The 15569-nt window shown below is 42.7% G+C and overlaps 1 protein-coding gene across 4 annotated transcripts in view; it reads left to right on the top strand.

The window, feature by feature from the left end:
* The window catches only part of SCAF8 (SR-related CTD associated factor 8), a 226154-nt gene that overhangs the window by 44430 nt on the left and 166155 nt on the right, over positions 1-15569 (top strand). For 2 of the 4 annotated variants that reach the window (XM_077349005.1, XM_077348996.1), the window contains exons 19-20: positions 867-1085; positions 4549-6202. In XM_077349005.1, the coding sequence (XP_077205120.1) occupies positions 867-1085; positions 4549-6188 (1859 nt within the window). In that variant the 3' untranslated portion in view covers positions 6189-6202. Of the gene's footprint in view, positions 1-866; positions 1086-4548; positions 8215-15569 lie in introns of those variants that run through there. The other 2 variants (XM_077349014.1, XM_077348986.1) reach the window with 1 other exon arrangement.

The following is a 15569-nucleotide window of genomic DNA, read 5'->3' as shown; positions in this document are numbered from 1 at the left end:
TCTTTAGCACTGACCCTACAGGGGTGGCATCTTGTGCCCCAGATTGTTTGTGGGCTCTACATCCCTTTCTGTAGAAAACCCGTAAGCTGTGAAGTGGAGAAACAAGCACATTTAGATCATGGGGAGCTTTCTCCAATCAGTAGCTCTTCTTCCTTAAAGCTGTTTCCAATTTAGTAGTGTTATAAAATACAGTTTAGGAAAAGTTCCTGATTTGGGGGGTGGGGGATTCTGTGTTTTTTATATATATGTTTCTTTGCATTATGTGCTGTGTTTGTAGTGTGTGTATATTATGTGTCAAAGTAACTTCCAATTTATGGTGACCTAATGAATTCATGACTTCAGAAATGTACTGTTGTTGACAGCCTTGCTTAGGTGCGACAATTGAAGGCTGTGGCTTCCTTTAGTTTAGCCAGTTTGGTGTAGTGGTTAGGAGTGCGGACTTCTAATCTGGCATGCCGGGTTCGATTCTGCGCTCCCCCACATGCATCCAGCTGGGTGACCTTGGGCTCGCCACGGCACTGATAAAATTGTTCTGACCGAGCAGTGATATCAGGGCTCTCTCAGCCTCACCCACCCCACAGGGTGTCTGTTGTGGGGAGAGGAATGTGAAGGCGACTGTAAGCCGCTTTGAGCCTCCTTCGGGTAGGGAAAAGCGGCATATAAGAACCAACTCTTCTTCTTCTTCTTCTTCTTCTTGAGTCAATTATTGGATTTTCTTCTTTTCCTAATATGTTTCACTTTTCCTATTGTTATTGTCTTTCCCTGTGAGTTGGATAGCTTTTATTTAGCAATTTTAGCTTTTAGGGCAGGCTTTCTGCAGTATAGACTGAGAAGTTCTTAATGAACATTGTGCTTTTTCCCCTCAGCTCTTGTTCAGCCTTCACTACAAATTGCTCAAGAGTCAATGAAAGAGGTTCCTTTCAGCAGTCTTGTTCTACCAGTTGGCACTATTTCTAGCAGTCTTACCACCTCAACATTATCTGCTGGAAATGTTTTTACTCCTGTTTCAAGTAACAAGTCAGAATTGGATGAAAAAGGTTCACATCTTGCAGACCTTCAGATTTCATCCAGTGAAAACAGAGCCGGTAAGCAGCACTCCAATAAAATGATACCAAGCAGTGATGTTATGCCAGACCTTTACTGTTATTCTGAAAGGGGAGTTATTACAAAGAAGGGTCACAATTTGCAGCTACACGTATTGTCACTGTTGCTTGACTAAACTAGAGTTCAAGTATTTGAATGGTACTAAGCAAAATTTCCCTAGCAAATCAGAAGCTCACTCCTAGCTGATCTTTCATTTTCTGGGAGTCAGATCTGCTGGGATATAAGTAGCTGATTCTTGAAAATGGATATGAACAGATTGCAAACTGTCGAGCAGCCTGAATTGTGGAAGTTCGGTCAGGGCTTTGATCTCCTCAGGGAGCTCGTTCTACCTGGTGGGGGCCAGGACCAAGAAGGCTCTGGCCCTTGTTGAAGTCTGGCATGCTTCTTTGGGGCCAGGGATCTGCAGCCAGTTGGAGGTGGCAGAACTTAAGGTACTTTTGGGGTATAGGCAGGGAGGCAGTCTCTCAAATACTTTGAGCCCAGACCGCAGAAGGCCTTAAAGGTGATTACCAAAACTTTAAGCTTAATCTGGAATTCAACTGGGAGCCAGCCAAGTTGCTGGAGTACCGGCTGGATGTGGGATCTCCATGATGTTTTAGTGAGAATCTTAGCTGCAACATTCTGCACCAGTTGTAGTTTCCTGATCAAGGATAAGGGTAGGCCTGCATAGAGCGAGTTGCAGAAGTCCAGTCTAGAGGTGACCATTGCATGGATAACTATGGCTGGGTGTTCTGGGGTCAGGTAGGGCAGTGGTCCCCAACCTTTTTATGATTGAGGACCGGTCAATGCTTGACAATTTTACTGAGGCCCGGGAGGAGGGTGGTAATCTTTTGCCGAGGGACAGCGCTGCTGCCTGAGCCCCTGCTCCACTTGCTTTCCCGCTGGCACCCCTGACTGCCTGCTGGGGGGCGCTGCCAGCAGAAGCTGCGCAGTGCCACACTGCAGGGGAGCTCCAGCCATGGCGGCCACTGAAGAGCACCAAAGATGAGCTGGCGGCAGAGTGGCAGGGCAGCCCCCGAGGCAGCAGCCAGGGAGAAGGACGAGGAGGAGCCGCGGCCTGGTACCAACTGATCCACGAACCGGTACCGGTCCCCGGACCGGGGGTTGGGGACCACTGAGGTAGGGTGCTCGTAGCTTGACTTGGTGGAGGCTATCCACGCTACCTTTGTGACCTGGGTTTCCATTGTAAGGGAAGCATCCAGGACCACACCCAGGTTTCTGGCGGAGTGTGTCATTGAGAGCTGCATACCGTTCAGGATAGACAGACGCGCTTCCTCCCATGATCCCTTCCTACCCAACCACAGGACCTCCGTTTTTGAAGGGTTGATCTTCAGATGACTCTGCTTAATCCATTTCGTCACTGCTTCCAGAAAACTGGTTAAGGATTCTGGGGGAGAGTTAGGGCAGTCATCCATCAGGAGGAAGAGCTGGGTGTCATCCACATATTGGTGGCAACCCAGCCCAAACCTCTGCACTAGCTGAGCCAGAGGGTGCAAGAGAGAGAACTGCTCCTTGTGGGACTCTACATGTGAGCTGGTGACGATTAGATACTCTCTCTCCTATTGCTACCCTCTGTTCATGACCCCAGAGGAAAGAAATCAGCCATTTAAGGGCTGTTCCCCATATCCCGGTGGCAGCTAGGTGGTAAGCTAGGAGCTCATGATCAACTGTGTAAAACACTGCTGACAGGTCTAATAGTATGAGCAACACTGACCTGCCTCGGTCTAGCTGGCATTGGAGGTCGTCCGTCAGGGTGACTAGCACTGTCTCTACCCCATGTCCAGGCCTGAAGCCCAACTGAATTGGGTCAAGGGCTGAAGTTTCCTCCAGGAATGCTGATATTTGGTCCATAGCAGTCCTTTCAACCAACTTCTCCAGAAAACTAGATGCGAGAGGGGCTGTAGTTGTCAGGCTCCTATGGAGCTAAGGATGGTTTTTTGAGCAACGGGCATACCACTGCCTCTTTTAATCCTTTCAGGAATTCTCCTGTTGAGAGGGAGAGGTTGATTATTTCATGGAGGGGGGGGGGGCTCCTATTCTTACTTCTGTTGTTTTTAGGAGCCATGATGGACAGGGGTCTAGAGCAGCGGTCCCCAACCCCCGGTCCGGTGACCGGTACCTGTCCGTGGCTCCTCCTCGTCCTCCTCCCTGGCTGCTACCTCGGGGGCTGCCCTGCCACTCTGCCGCCGGCTCACCTTTGGTGTTCTCTGGCGGCCACCATGGCTGGGGCTCCCCCATGGCATGACACTGCATGGCTGCTGCTGGCAGCGCCCCCCAGCGGGTGGTGGGAATCAGGGGCACCGGTGGGAAAGCAAATGGAGCAGGGGCTCAAGCGGTGGCGATGTCCCTCAACAAAAGACTACCTCCCCCCCGGGCCTCAATAAAATTGTCAAGCGTTGACCGGTCCACAATGATAAAAAGGTTGGGGACCACTGGTCTAGAGTAGCGATCCCCAACCTGTGGGCCGTGAACCACATGTGGTCCTTCGACTAATTGGAGGTGGGCCCCGAAGGACGCCTTCTCCCCCTCCCCCGGCCCTTTACTTCATCCCCCCCAGCCCTTTACAACACATTTCATTGTTGTGGCGTGTCTGTATTTTGAAGGGATGTTTAAACATTACCATAGTGATCAGAGAGCTCTAGGGCAGTGATTGAGAGTAGAGGAGTAAACTACCCCCCCCCCACACCGGGCCTCTCCAAAGACAGACAAGGGGCCTCTAGTTCACTTTCTGTGTCCAATAGTTCCTCCTCTTTTTTCCAATTTGAATTGTTCATATATATTTCAGTTTTCATTATAGTACTGCAGCCCTTTTGTAGGCCACATTTTTGGGAAAATGGGAAATTGTTTTCTTAACTTTGATTGTCCTTCAGATTTTTTATTTCTGATTTTTATTTATTTATTATTGGATTTCTATACCATCCTACTCCCATAAGAGCTTGGGGCAGTTTACAACATAGGTTATAAAACATATAAAAACAAAATTTGATTCTTTGACTTCTTACCTAAAACATCTAGCAATTAAGTTATTAGTTTAAAACCATGCCAATTTCATAATCTATTTACAAGTTTTGTATGCATTGTCTATTTTTTTCTGAATAGATAGTGTCCTAAATTGATATGAGAAACTAAACGACTAGTTGATTAAAGTGGAAGGTTTTCGACTCTGATCAATAATCAATTTTCATATTTCCTGATTTTTCCTACAGAGAAAATCCTGGTTCCCACTGAGTTATAAATTAGTACGTAGGGAAAAACTATGGAAGGATTTATATGAAAGTGTTAGATGGTTAGTTTCACATGATACTGTTCCAGTGACAGTTGATTCTTCAGTTCGTATGGTATTCTGTTCATTTGGCACCATAAATAACCATTAATCCAACCCTAGCTGTTTAAATATTAGATACCATTCTCCTGTTAATGTAAAAATTTCTATTTGCATTTCAGCACTAGATGATGTTTCCAGCAGTTCTGGACTTATTGGAGGACTACAACCACCCAGCGTCTCAACCAGTTCCGGTCTTGTGCTTGGAGTGCAGCCGCCCAGTGTCTCAAACAGCTCAGGGCTTGTGCAGCCTAGTGTCTCAAGTAGCTCCGGACTTTTGTCAAGAGGTCAGCCACCTAGCGCTTCAAGCAGCTCCGGGCTTCTTCCGGGTATTCAGCCACCCAGCGTCTCAAGCAGCTCCGGGCTTCTTACAGGACTCCAGCCCATGATTGTCTCAAGTAGCTCTAGCCTTCTCATGGGACTCCAGCCACCCATAGTGTCAAGTAGCTCTGGACATTTGACAGGAGTCCAACCACCTATAGTGTCAAGTAGTTCTGGGCTTTTGACAGCACTTCAGCCACCCATTGTGTCAAGTAACACTGGGATGCTGGGATTGCCACCACCAATGGTCTCAAGTAGTTCTGGACTATTAGGTGTACCACCACCCAATATTTCAAGTGCTTCTGGACTTATAGGGCTACAGCCACCCACTGGGATTCAAAGCATACCCCATTTAAGTATTGCAAGTCAAAGGTTGCCTGGAATGCCTCTGGTAGATATCCGGGCAGGACTAATGCCACAGTCACATGGGCCAAGATTTCCACTAATGCAACCTGGAATGCCACCACAGCGTAGTATTCCTCCTCCAGCCATCCTTGACCCATTGCTTCCTCCTCCACCTAGAGGTTTCCTTCCAGGAGATCTTTTTAATCAAACAGAGAGGCCTTTTGGAACTTCTGGTAGGCAAAGCATTGATAATATTTCTAATCCAGATAAAAGGTTGCCACTAGGAGACGATAGCATTCAGCAGGAAGGAGACAGAGATTATCGCTTTCCTCCCTTGGAAAACAGAGAGAACTTTAATCGTCCATCTTCAGTGGATATTAGGGATTCTATGGGACGGCCACCGCTAGATCCAAGAGAGAATCTAGGAAGGCCTCCAGTAGATGGAAGAGATCATCTTGCCAGGCCACACATAGATTTAAGAGATAATTTTGGAAGACCAGGAATGGATACCCTTGGCCGTAGAGAGCATTTTGCTTACAATTCAGATAAGCATTGGGGACAAAGAGGAGATTTTGATGAAAGAGAACATCATTCTTTTCCTTCATATGGTGGTCTTAAAGGCTTCCAGGAAGATCGAGAGAGGTATCGACAAACAAACTACAGATTTGAAACTCGAAGTGGCCCTACCTGGAACAGGGGCCTGGAACAGGATTCTCACAGAGACTTTGATGACCGCCGTAGACCATGGGAAAGGCAAAGGGACAGGGATGACAGAGATTTTAATTTTGGCAGAGAAATCAATGGAAACAGATTTGGAAGAGAGAGATTACAGAATAACTGGATACCCCCTCCGCACCCAAGAGCATTTGAATATTTTGAAGGGGGCATTTCTCAGCCAGAAGCTGATAGCGCGCCCCAAGTTAATGGTGAAAACACAGAGACAGAGAGCCAGCCCCCTGATGTGGAAGCACAGGATGAATCGGAACTCTATGAGAAGCTGGCAACTTCAGATGACATAAAAAAAGAGAAGAGTGACACAGAAGCTGAATTAGAAAGTGAACCAGTGGTAGAAAGCACAGAAACTGAGGGGACATAATCATCACTCAGTAGGTAAAAAAGATACCTTTTGTAAAGTTGTCATCTCTCTCTGTACTAGATGAATGGCTGACTGGACCTTAGTCGTTCGCTTTTGTCTGCCAGAATTAAGTTAATCTAATGTTCATGTTCATCTTTCACTTAAATAGCTGTACAACTGACTTGTATAGAATATTGTTCTTAATTTGAACATGGTAGGTAAACTTTTCTTTCCTTTTTTAATTTTTCCGGTAAAACACAAAGTTGCCCCTCTTTTACTTCACGAGGATTAAAAAACGGCTTGTCAAACAAAGACCTTCCTATGGAAGAAATGAAAGTTTTAGATAATTGATATTAAGTTGGCCATGGAAATTGTTATACTTGAAAACAGGTGCTGGCGTATCTTGTTCAGGTTTTTAGGCTGCTGCAGAATTTTAAAGCATAGGCGGAGCTGTGATACTGTATGTTCCTGCAGTTTGGCAAAAAAAAAAAGTAGCGTAAGTAATACAGAGATGGGGTGATGTTGAAATTTCTGCATTCTATTCTCTGTTTCTTAATAGTAAGTGTTCGTGATTGTTCCTCATACTGCAGTGGGTTAAAAAATGGAAAATTAACATACGTTTTAATGTTTTTTTTAGATCCCAATAAAGCGTTATTTGTTTGGTAAGCCTTCTAGGTATTGTATTTTTTATATACAATCTCTACAATTCTGGATAAACTGTGCTTTACTAATTGTTGCAGAAAGGTTTATAGTACCCTTGTAAGACCAGTGCAACAATTAAATGTGCTACAAAAAGCATATGCCTTTCTACTAAAAAAAATCATGGAATCACATTAGTTTGTGTATAACATTATGTATGTAAATATTTGTGTAAAACTGTATGTAGATACCACTGTTTCTGTGTGTGATAGTGTATGTGCACACACTCACAGAATAATGTAGACAGTTAAATAAAACTGAAATGGAATTAGGTTATAAAATGAAAATTTGTCTTTCACATTCTTTAGGTAGCAAAAATAATACAAGCTGATGGGTCAGATTAAATTAACATTTGATCTGCTAAATTCATATTTGGAAAATGGAGTCTGGAACAGTTAGGTGGGGGGTTAAAGTGTAGATATGTATTGAAGCAAAAATTGAAGCAATTATTTGAATTGTCCTTTTTTTGTAATGCTTTGGGTGTTCTGCATAGAAAGTCATAGAATTAAAATACTTTGTGCATACATGTTTGCAGTGAATATCTGAAATCAGCAGTTGTTGCCCAAATATATCAAACCTCTTTAAAAAAAAAACACAAAGGTAGCAAGTTTTCTCTAGATAGTCTGAACTTCAGGTTGATTATCAAGATGAAGAAGCTACCTATGCGGATAATTAATGCTGTCCTTCTCCTAGTTTGTTATTTTGCTAAAACTAGGCTGTAAAGATCCCAGTGCCTAGTTTATCCCTCAAGGTTTGATGCTGGCGCCTTAGGAATTCATATTCACTGAGGTCTAGTTTCTTATAATGGACCCTTAAATTGCAGTACTGTGTGCTAAAAATAGAATGTATTGTTCAGGACCCGGGCTTTGATGAACAGTGGACAGGTTGGCCTCATCTACTCATTTGTTCCTTTTTCCTTATAAAAGTTTCTAAAAGTTCAGTGTGTTATAGGCATCCTCTGTTAATAATACCGGGTAATGTAACCTGTTACTTAGTAGGCTATGTCCTATGATATATAAGGTCTTTTGCATAGAAAAGAGCATCTTTTAATTCAAAGAATGTTGAATTTGATCATTATCATTTTAAGTGATAATCTGCCATACTTTATTACATTCAGTTTTTTTGTTTTTGTAAAATGATGAAAGCCACAAGAAAAGCAGTGATTAGCTATAAAACAAAGTCAATAATAGGTTATTTTTTTGGTTAAACTGAAATTTAGTGATTTTTCTACTTAAAGGTACCTCTACCCATTTAAAATTAATTACTGCATTTGAAAACTTGATCTGAGCACTTTGTTCCTTGTACATTGTCTTCTGATCTTCATTAAATAATGAGTACCAAAGGTGCAGCACAGTAATCTGATTACTGCTGTTTATACACAGTATAACAAGCATGCAAAAATCTGATTTTTGTGTGCTAAGCAAATATACTAGTTGGATGTCATTTAGAAATAGCAGAAGAACCCATGCTTTATGAGAGAGTGTTAGATGTTAGATATTCTAGCTAACAGTGGTATTCTACGGTTTCATAACATATTTGTGTTGGGCTGCATTCTTGCTATGAAGTTTGGCCTGGATGGTTAGCTGCATTATGCTGATCCACAGATCTTTAAAGCTTGAAGTGCTACTGCTGCTCATGTAGCCTTTGCTGGTATCACTGCTCTGAGAAGCGAATCTGGTAATTGTGTTTAATTCGTAAATGCTCGTTCAGTAATGTTCTACAGACCTATTGAGCTAGATCCCACAACTACCTCCTTCTAATTCTGTCATCTTCCATAAGACCCAGCGTTCTGCCAGAGCAAAAGAGAGTTAGTGGGTTCAGCCCATTTATGTACTTTCAGATCAGATGTTCACTGGCTCATGAATGAAGTAAATGAATAGTATAGATTCTTGGTCTTTGTCAGCCATAAATAATAGGGGTTTTCACTAAGCTTTATTACAGATTAACTGTAAATTAACCCAGATTGTAGAATCCACTTTTGCTGAGATCAACACAATATGATTTCCCCCCTTGTGAAACTAGAGCTGATAACTTTCACTTTAGATTTTTAAGTTAATTAACTAAAGCTTTAATTGCAGACAAAAATAGCTACTCAGTTATTTGGTAATATTTAGGAATATACTTCTGTGCAGTTCTGTCCCGTTAGTGGATGTTTTGCTTTTTAAAATTAAATCAACATGAACTGCAAACAACTGAGGCAGCATCTGTGTTAACTTCAGAAGTATCTCACATGCTCCCATAATGTATCTCTACACAGACGTTTACCTACCTTGGCTAGAGTGCAACTGAACATCTTGGCCTCCCCATGGAATTCGGGAGTGATCCTGGATGCCTCCTTCGATGGAGGCCCAGGTCACAGGAGTAGCCCCCACAGCATTTTACCATCTTCACCAGGTGAGGCTACTAGCACCCTATCTGTCCCCAGACTGTTTGGCCACAGTGATCCATGCAATGGTCACCTCCAGATTGGATTTCTGTAACTCGCTCCACGCAGGCCTGCCCTTATCCTTGACTTGGAAAGTCCAGCTGGTGCAGAATGCTGCTGCTTGGGTCCTCACTGGAACACCATATCCTGCTGGTGCAGAGACAGCTACATTGGTTGCCAGTTCTGGTATTAGGTTTTGGTATTAACCTTTAAGGCCATTTGCAGCTTGGGCCCTATCTATCTGAAGGACTGCTGGTCTCTTTATGCCCCCCGCAGACCTCTTTGCTCTGTGGGTGCTAATCTGCTTGGAGGTCCTTGGCCCTAAGGAGGTTTGCCTGGCCAGGGCTTTCTCGGTCCTGGGCCCAACCTGGTGAAATGTGGTCCCGGAAGAGTTGAGGGCCCTGTTGGAGCTTTCACAGTTCCGCAGGGCCTGCAAGATGGAGCTCTTCCACCAGGTCTTTGAATGAGGCCAGGGTTTAAGATCATCTGGGCCTCCGTGCAGCCCACTTGGGGTGGCTGTGAGAAAGGGCTGAGAAGAAGGGTTTTACACCAGTCTTGCTACTACTGTTAGGGGGGTACGTTTTTTTAAGGGGATATGGGGTTCTATTGTTTTTTTGGAAACCGCCTTGAGTCTTCTGAGAAGTGGTGGGATAGAAGTCCAATAATAAATATATCTCTATACATAAAATCGTGACCATACACCCTGACAAAATGCGTGGAGGTTTTGAAGCTTCCTACTTGTGGAATCTCCCCCCCCCCCCCAGGCCAATCGCTAGTTTTGCTCAGGATTCCACGCACACACCCTTCCCTTCAGGCCTGCTTTGAAGGAAGCCTCTCAGACTCTGACTGAGGTGAGGGACATGTTTCTGAGAGCAACACAGGAGAGTCTGTGGGTGTGCATGTGCATTCCTTTTGAGGGGGAAAGCTTTCCCATTCTGCCTAATGGCTGACTGACAGGGAGGCTGCAGAAAAGCCCCCTCTCACTTAAAATACTGCTATGGATACCTCACTGCAAGAGACAAGCCATGTGTGTGTCTTTTCCACTCTCTGAACCTTTGAGGTCAACCATGCAGGATTGTTGTGCAAATGAAACTGGTTTCTGTTGCAGGGGTTCTTTTGCCTCCTGTTTCATCTGACCAACAACCCTATACAGTAGGCCTCAAGTATTTCATCTCCACAACAACCTGTGTGGGAAGCCTCAAATGTATCTTTTGCACAACAATCCTGTCCACCCTCCAAAACAGCCATTTCTGCCTGGATAACTGATCTTTATAGTCTGGAGATGGAGCATTCCAGGCCCCACCTGCAGGTTGGTTACCCCTGGGTTGGAAATATTCCTGGAGGTTTAGAGATGGGGCCTCAAAACAGTACAGTGCCTCAGTGTCCATCCTCCAAAGCAGCAATTTTTGCCTGCAGAACTGATCTTTATAGTCTAGTGGTCCCCAACCTTTTTCCGGCTGGGGACCGGTGGGGCAACCGCGGACCGCAGGTTGGGGACCACTGGTCTAGAGATTAGCAGCAGTAGTAGAGACAATGGTGGAGCCGTCCCTTACCAGCAACTGTGTGTATTTTTTTTGGTGCAGACACATCACCAAGTGCCCTGCAAGTCTGGAAAGTGCAGGAAGGTCTAAATAAGGAATATTTAGACCTTGTAACTGTAAATGGTGAACAGGCAACTGGCTGGAGAGACATAGGGGATGAAATGACTTTGCTCAAGCCTGGCCTGATAAATAGAAATCAGAATTTGACATGAAGGTCCTATGAAAGAAAAGGCATAAGGGGCCCAGAATGTCAAGTGGAGTTAGCGTGGGAATTCTCATAGAAAGGGTTTACAGGAAAGTAAACAGTGAGACTTTGGGGGGAACTAGGTTTTCCAGTTTTATTAGACAACAATTTGGCTTTGCAAACAACAGGAACTGCAGTTGCCAACAGTAGGGAAGACGTCACCAGCCAAGCAACAGACTATGTTAGCTAAGCCCAGTGAAAGCAAGGTTTGGAAGTGGGGGTTCTAAAGGGCACCATGCCTCAGAGTCCACCCTCCAGAGCAGTCATTTATGCCTGGGAAGCTGATTTCAATAGTCTGGAGATGAGCAGTAATCCCAGGAGATCTCAGGCCTGGAGATGAGCAGTAATCCCAGGCCTCACCTGGAGGTTGGCTACCCGTAGGTTGGAAATATTACTTGAAAGTGCAGCCTCTGCAGCCACCCAATCAGCCACCTAGTGCTCCCAGCCTATTCCAGGTCAAGAAAACATTGCAGAAAGGAGGTAAGGTTGCCAGATAGGCATAGTTTCATGTTCTGGGATCCCACACTTCCTAGGTGTGCTTGAACCTGACGGGTCAGGACTGCTGTGCAGAGAGACCTCCTCTTAGGGCTGCCAGCTTCCAAATGAGGCACAAAACCCACACCAAACCATGAGCTAGCACACAACTGGCTTTACTACTAGTATGTATACATACATACATGCCTTTATTTTTGCTTCTGCATATGAAATTAAAAAATGGTTGCAGCCAGATCCTATATGTGCTTACTGAGAATTAAATTATGTCAGACTTGTTCCCAAGTAAATATGCATGAGGTTTTCATCTTATCTTAATTATATATAATGAAAGTTGAGCCTATAAGTAATTATGGTTTGCTTTTTAATTGGACTTGGTTAGCCATGTTGGTGGAGTGCTGCTGATATGATCTTGTAACTCTTTAAAATTGATTTTCTACAAGTGAATTTGTCCAGAGGTGGTATCACCAAAGTGAAACTTTGATATGACTCTGTACTGTTTCTCAAGTGAGAAATAACTGTGGGCTAGTTCAGCTCTAACACCATGATATCTGAAATGTTGAAAGCTCTGTTGCTTCATCTTTACCTTATTTAGTCTTGATTTCTTTGCCTCTTTTGGTGTATCTGCCGCCTCTTACTGCAGCACCAACAATAATATTTCACAGCTTTGTCACCAGGCACAGAGTTGCTTCGCTATTTTTGTTTAGACATTACTTTCTCATGCTAGCACCTGAGAAATTTATCACATAGTTGGTTTACATAAATCTGCAGGAATTATTTCAGCATGTCATTTTAACCTATACGGAAAAATATGAACTAACAGTACTTAATATTTTTGTTGAAACAATTTAGCACTTCTTTCTACCATAAGGTGCAGGATTAGATTCTTCTTGTGGCATGGATGGATGGAAACCTCACAGTTTCAAAGTTAGAAGTCAAAGCCAAATAAATACTCTGATGATGTGATTTGTTGCATTTAACTTTTCTATCTACCTATCATATTGCTGATTTCAGAGGACTGATTCAAGCTGTGCTGGTCTGAAGTAGCACAACAAAACAAAATCAGAGTCCGGTGGCACGTTTAAGACCAAGAAAGATTTATTCAAGGCGTGAGCTTTCGAGTGTAAGCACTCTTCCTCAGACTATGAACTGACCATCATGACAGTGGAAATATTGGGAATACTTTTGCTTACATATTCCCACTGTCATGATAGTCAGTTCACAGTCTGAGGAAGAGTGCTTACACTTGAAAGCTCACGCCTTGCATAAATCTTGTTGGTCTTAAAGGTGCCACTGGACTCTGATTTTGTTTTAGAGGACTGGTTAGAGCAGCCATGGAGAATGTTGAACATGGGAACAGAATCAGGCATGGGGAGGAACATTGTACACAGGATGCACCTGATCTAGGACTAACATGACCATTGCCTTGTTGAAACATGGAAGGAGAATTGCTCATTGGAGCTTTTTGTGCCAAAGACTAAAATTGCTGATGTTACAGATATTGTTACTTCCTACTTGATGGGACACACATTGGAGGAATCCTGCTGTTATCTGACATTTTACTGATCGGTAGAATGGATTAAAGGAATTTTTGCAGTCTTTTAGGGAAGATAATAAGCATACCCCAGTGGTATGAGCCATCAAAGGTTTATACCTTTTTACCATTAGCCAGGAGGCGAATCTGAAAGGTTTTGTAATTTAGACCTCCATTATAAGAAGTATGAAAGTTAGAAACATATGTCAACCTCTGCATTAATGTTAGAATTAAATATTAATATCTTTTTGCTTAATCACTAATAGTGACTGGGGTATTTTTCAAAATACATATGTAATTGAAATGAATGTTATGGGAGAACATATGGGGTCTGCTGTATATGTGTATTGTATATACCATTCTAATGAAGTAGCTAGACAGTTCAACGGGTGACCTTGGGCTCGTCACAACCCAGATAGTGCTGTTCTCACAGAGCAGTACCTCACAGGGTGCCTGTTGTGGAAAGAGGAAGGGAAGGCAATTGTAAGTTGCTTTGAGACTCTGGTAGAGAAAAGCAGGATATGAAACCCAACTTCAGATACCTGTTCAACATTCATCAGGTAATCAAGCTAACCTACCTCACAGAGCTCCTCTGGGCTAAAGTGCTGCTCTGATGTTGGAGGGAAAATGGTCTACAAATTTAACATAATATCGCAAATATATCAGTTTATGTAATAATAGCATAATACACACCAAAATCTGGGAAGGACTGTCTTTCAAGCTTGTTCACATTAGTCTAGATTCAGAGAATAATAAGTACATGAACTGAGTATCTTCTAACAGTTATTAGCTTAGAATTTAAATTTATGACCTTTTTTTTTAGCAATGAAGTTTTTTTTAAATCATTTTGGTGTAATAAATATTAAAAACCCATACATTCCATGCTATTGAACATCACTTGGCTTTCCTTGGTTAATAAGGAAGACTCAAAGTCACGAAGTTAACTGGCAGCTTTAAAAAAATTCTTCATTTTGACTAGCATTTTCTATTTTCACTGTTGCTTCTCAGTTTAGAGTGCCATAACTACATATTATTATTATTATTATTATTATTATTATTATTATTATTATTTAATTTTTAGACCGCCCTTCTCCCAATAGGTCTCAGGGCGGTTTACAACATAAATAGTTAAAACACAATAAAATCCCCATAAAAACCCCAATTAAAAGTTACATATAACATATAGCGGCGGTGGTCACAATTCTGATCTTAGTTCAGCCTGGTGGAGAGAATAATGTTCAGAAGAGGGTGGCACCAATACATCTAACCATGACATACAAGATGACAAAGAAGCCTTGCTTAAAAATGCAGGGTCTTCATATACATTGCATCACAATTAATCGTAGTCATGAAAGAAGCATTGTTGTTGTTAGGTGTGAAGTTGTGTCCGGCCCATTACGACCCCATGGACAATGATCCTCCAGGCCTTCCTGGCCTCTACCATTTCCTGGAGTCCATTTAAGTTTGCACCGACTGCTTCAGTGACTCCATCCAGCCACCTCATTCTCTGGAAAGAAGCATAGTAATGCATAATCAAATTCACATCTTTCAAAATTCCAAGTAACTTGTTTATCATATGCATATGTTTGGATGCATTTTTCCTTATTCTTTTATATAGTAGGTGGGACAGAAGATTCACTCTGACCTCTAAAGTGAAGAATTTTAATTAAACCTATCATTGATGATAGGCTGAGGGTAGAAATGCAAAAATTAACTCACGATACCATCTGTTGTGCTCTTACACACAAGATTTATTCTGTCACATTGGTTACAAGATTTATTCTGTCACATTGCGCAGTATAGAAGTCATTCTTTCTGAGATGTAGTTGCTATACAATGCACGTATTTCTGTTAGTCTCAGCTCTCCCTCATCTCAGACTTCTCTTGTCTTTTTCCTCTTCCCTGACTGCTATGGTGAAACCACAGGGTACATTCACATTTATTTGGTCTTAGAAAATGCATGGAAGGAAAAAAAATAATAAAGTATTCCTGAACCTAGGAACATAGCTAGTAGACTGGCCAGCCCTGTCTGTATACTCTTACAGCAATATTTTCTCATGTAAAATTTGTTCTCCACCTTATCCCATCAGGGCTACCAAGGCAGCTGCTAAAACAAACATCATTTAAACAATTTTAAACCAAGCCTGTTTTAAAACACAGAAAAACAGTAAGTAAGATATAGGACTGAAAGGATCATTGAAAAAAAACCCAGATGAAATAAGTCTTCACTCACCGGAAGAAGATAATGATGGAAGAATTTCCCTTGTGATAGAATTTGATAGATTTGGTGTCATGGCAGAGAAGGTTACCTTGGAAAGGAGGGGTACTTGGAGCAGGGCCTCAGAAGATTGCTGTAACTTATCAGAACAAGTAAAAGGAGTAGTCATGGGTGCAGGCCAAAATGTTTTTGATCACCCAGGCTTTTTATATTTTAGTATGGAAATCCATTAAATTGTCACTATATGTC

This window comes from Paroedura picta, chromosome 1 (assembly GCF_049243985.1).
Source record: "Paroedura picta isolate Pp20150507F chromosome 1, Ppicta_v3.0, whole genome shotgun sequence".
Lineage (NCBI taxonomy): Eukaryota > Metazoa > Chordata > Lepidosauria > Squamata > Gekkonidae > Paroedura > Paroedura picta.
Note: the sequence above shows the minus strand (reverse complement) of the source record. Positions and strands in the feature narration are given on the sequence as shown.